Source organism: Cupressus sempervirens, chromosome 4, assembly GCF_028749045.1.
Source record: "Cupressus sempervirens isolate cs-2001-9-10 chromosome 4, ASM2874904v1, whole genome shotgun sequence".
Classification (NCBI taxonomy): domain Eukaryota; kingdom Viridiplantae; phylum Streptophyta; class Pinopsida; order Cupressales; family Cupressaceae; genus Cupressus; species Cupressus sempervirens.
In genome coordinates this window covers 738,229,462-738,234,035 of record NC_143121.1, presented here as the reverse complement: position 1 = coordinate 738,234,035, position 4,574 = coordinate 738,229,462, and the positions used below count along the sequence as shown (strand labels likewise).

Here is a 4,574-nt window from a genome sequence, read left to right as displayed (position 1 = left end):
CATTCGGTGCCGGTTTCAGAAGTCTTACGTATAGAATGGGCCGCGCCAGGCACGCGCAGAAGAGCCACGCAATGATTCCAATGAGAAAACTAGCTGAATTTGGGTTGTGGCTCGCCGCTATCCATTTGGGGCAAAGCCGCAACACTGAAAAATCAAATGTCAATACCCACTTGGAATGTCTAAACATCAAAGTAAAACGTATATCTAATTACCAAGGGGCCAACTTCATGTTTTTTCAAAGGCTGGTTATTTTATGTTATACGGCTGCATAGCCACTACCCTCACGCTGTACCAATGATTCAATCCCCTCACCTTTGAAATACTGCAGTACAATCCATAAAATAATAAGTTGACCCCCACAAAAGACACACACACGGCCAATCACAACTCCAAACAGGCCAACGCTACTTACTTCCAACTTCCAAGCGTCGACGTACGCGGCGCCAATGCACTTTTCTTAGCAAAGGAGACACTTCTCCGGATCGTGGAGAGCCATCAAATATGTTTTGCCAGGTCAAATGGAACTCAGACTCCATATTAAAAACCTGGTACGGGCAAAGCGGTCTATTTAAGAGCACGGTTCCCCTCATTCAAACAAAGATAGAGAGAGAAAGAAAGAAAGAAAGCAGTTTCCTCTGATTGATTGATAGATAAGAAAGATGGCAGATCAGAGGTGGTCCAGTCATGAGGACATTGAGGCCGATGATTCGAGGAACGGAGTTGCGGCCCCATTTGCGACTGAAATGGCGGTGGCGTCTGGAAAATTCAGGGTTGCGGTGGATTCGGAGCACAAGGCGACCGAATACAGGCTGTTTTCATTCGCGAATCCCCACATGCGGACCTTCCACCTGTCGTGGATGTCCTTCTGCGTCTGCTTCGTGTCGACGTTTGCGGCTGCGCCGCTGTTGCCGGTGATAAGAGACAATCTGGATCTGACGAAGCGGGACATCGGCAACGCCGGAATCGCGTCCGTTTCGGGGTCCATCTTTTCGCGGTTGGCGATGGGCGCCGTGTGTGATCTCTTGGGCCCCCGCTACGGCTGTGCTTTTCTCATCATGCTCGCCGCTCCCACCGTTTTCTCCATGTCCCTCATTTCCTCCGCTGCGGGGTTCACTGCTATGCGGTTTCTCATCGGCTTCTCTCTCGCCACCTTCGTCTCCTGCCAGTTCTGGATGAGCTCCATGTTCAGTACCAACATCGTGGGGCTCGCCAATGGCACAGCCGCTGGGTGGGGGAATATGGGCGGTGGTGCCACTCAGCTGCTCATGCCTCTCGTTTTCGAGCTCATTCGTAGCAAGTTCGGCTCTCCCGATTTCACTGCCTGGCGCATCGCCTTCTTTGTCCCCGGTGCGCTGCATATCTTGATGGGTCTTCTCGTTCTCACTCTCGGTCAAGACCTTCCCGATGGTAACTTCCAGGCCCTCCAGAAGAGCGGGGACAAGGTCAAGGACAAGTTCTCCAAGGTAAATATCTCATCCAATTATATATGGATCCTGTTCATTTTATATGTGAGCATCACTACATTCTTATAACAATGAATTTATGACGCTGCACCAGGTGTTGTGGTATGGTGTGAGCAACTACCGGACATGGATATTTGCCCTTCTGTACGGATACTCGATGGGGGTGGAGCTGACGACGGACAACGTGATTGCCGAGTATTTCTTCGACAAGTTCAATCTGACATTGCACACAGCGGGAACTATCGCGGCTGCGTTTGGGCTAGCGAATATCGTTGCCCGGCCATTGGGCGGCTACCTTTCAGACAAGAGCGCCGCCATATTCGGAATGAGAGGACGCCTCTGGCTGCTGTGGATCCTGCAGACGGGAGGAGGTCTCTTCTGCATTTGGCTCGGAAGAGCGTCTTCCCTTCCTCTCTCCGTCGTCGCCATGGTCGCCTTCTCCATCTGTGCCCAGGCAGCCTGCGGGGCAACCTTCGGCATCATCCCTTTCATCTCCCGCAGGTCAATAATCATACACAACTTCCAATTAGTACATTAACGTACTTTCATCTACTTTTAAAAATAACACAACTATCTATAATCTTGTATGGTATATTGATTGGAATTGCAATCCACTCGTGCAGGTCCCTTGGGGTGCTTTCGGGGATGACGGGCGCAGGAGGGAATTTGGGTGCGGGCTTAACTCAGCTTCTCTTCTTCACGAGCTCCGCATACTCGACAGGAACGGGAATCATGTTGATGGGAGTGATGATAGTGGCATGCACAACGCCTGTGTGTCTGGTGTACTTCCCCCAGTGGGGAGGAATGATCTTCCCTGCCTCCAAGTCACCCACTGCTACGGAGGAGGAGTATTACGGTTCCGAATGGTCTGAAGAAGAGAAACAAAAGGGTCTTCACCAGGGTAGCATCAAATTCGCTGACAACAGCCGTTCTGAAAGAGGATCTACCAAAAGATCACATTCCATCACATCTGCCCCCACCCCTCCCTCGGCTTCCCCGCTTTCACATGCCTAGCTGGTGATCCTCATAATATCCCTCGTGCTCTCCAAATATGTACTCTAGACTCTTTCACTCATCTCAGGATCGGGTTTTATTATTCCTGAGAGTAAATGATATATATGATGTCTGAATTGGGATTTATCACTGCTGAGAACTAAAGGACATATATGATCTCTCAATTGGGTTTTTATTACTCAATATTAATACTAAAGCGAGAGTATGTTCGCTGCTTATTGATTTAGACAAATCAAAGCTAGTGCATTTGGTTCGTTCTTAGTAAGCACCTGGACTTCAAATGTGATTTGATTGGCTGCTCTATTTAAAAATATTTTTCAACAGATTTAGCTTCATTAAGTGTATTTTAGGTTTTTCACAGTTCTAAATTAAGAAAAACGTTACTTTCAAATGATCTATTGGTTTGGTTTTGATAATAATTAGATAATTTCCTATAAAAACTCATTAGAGCTTTTGATAGATTTTTTTTTATTATAATTATTGAGGAGGTTCTGACATCTAAAATAGTTTAAAAATAGAAAGGAAACTTTTTGATAAATGTTGTTCTCAGTTAGGTGGATATTTTATAATAAGTTTAATTTTTTTTAATAAAAATTAACTAATTTTATTTCTTATATTTGAAAATTAAATATTTTTATAAATCTTCAGTTTTAATTAAACCATATAAATTTTGTTACTAATTTCATATTTATTTTAGCAATAAAAAAACATTGACATAATATTATATTTGTTAAAGTATTGATAATGATTATTGTTGCATGTAAAGAAAAAAAAACCCATCAACCAAACTCTTTACATCAACACATAGCTTTATATTTAGAAATTTATTAAGGAACTATTCCCTTACAAACATCTTAGATAGAAGTGAAGAAACTTGTAGTTGATCATATTGATTATTTGCAATGCCTCGCCAGGGGATCGAAAGAATTAACCTACAATTTCACTAAGTTGCCAAACAATTTTTTTTTTAAAACATAAAAGTAAAACCATTCACAACATTTGTAGAAGCAATAGTAACATCCAACTGAAAGTAAACATAACATACATACATAACAGGCTACATTCTTTAAACATCCCTTAACGTTGAATTACATCTAAATCAACTAATACTAATGATTTCATCTAACACTACATCCACATAAAATAATACTGAAAAGTCCAACATTCTTAAATTACATTTTCAATTGCTCAATCATCCACTATACATGTCACAGGGTATGAAAGGCTTAAAAGAATATACATAGGTGAAAATAAACTACATCATCGTACTAACTCTAATCCATGATGCAATAACATAAATGAAATCACAAATCATACATGATACATCATCATAGAAGATATAAACATCATAAAAGATAACCATTTATCACAACATTATAAACTAAGTGCATAGTTCCTCCCAACTGTAAATAGCATCATTAGACCATCATGGATCCTAGCCATCCCTCCGTGTGTAATATTCCAAAGCATCGAAGAGATCATCGGTATTAACATAGTAGAAATGTCACTCCTAAAACATCCTACATCATATACAGAAAGATATCTAACACACAAAATAAAGCATAAGATAACATCATCTAGCACATGCAAATCATCAATATAAGAAACATACCAGTAAATACATCCATCATAAGGTATATCATCCATCATAATGATCCAAGAACATAATGAAGATAAATACCAATGAAGGATGCTCCAGCCACGGTGTCTATGGACGGATCTCAAATGATAAGAGTGGAAATACACTACCACCTGACCACGTGGAACCTAAGTGGTCCACTCCCACCGTGCTGAGGAGATAATCTCAAGTCCCAAATAGGCTATCAAAATAACATAGCATAGATACTCTCTAAGTCTAGGAATCCTAAAAGTATACTAACTCAAAGATTCCAATCACAAACTAACATCTAATCCCAGAGGCACACAATGACATGTAGGAAACCTACTATGCAAGTGGGAAAGTGTCATTGCATATATCATGTAGAAGTTATCCTAGCAGTTAGCTAAACTCCACGAGTCCCTACTGATCCTTATTCGGCCACTAGTATCCTCTCATACTAACAAGGCATACTATGGAATGCAAGGTCGCAACCAAGC

At 41.9% G+C, this 4,574-nt stretch overlaps 1 protein-coding gene across 1 annotated transcript; it reads left to right on the top strand.

Annotated features, from left to right (window-relative positions):
* The first annotated feature begins 659 nt into the window (after window positions 1-659).
* LOC149563449 (high-affinity nitrate transporter 2.1-like) lies at window positions 660-2,499 on the top strand. The gene is made up of 3 exons (XM_089828183.1): window positions 660-1,463; window positions 1,558-1,964; window positions 2,087-2,499. Exons 1-3 carry the CDS (start codon window positions 660-662, stop codon window positions 2,475-2,477), a joined length of 1,602 nt encoding a protein of 533 aa, XP_089684309.1. The 3' UTR covers window positions 2,478-2,499.
* Window positions 2,500-4,574: the final 2,075 nt, after the last annotated feature.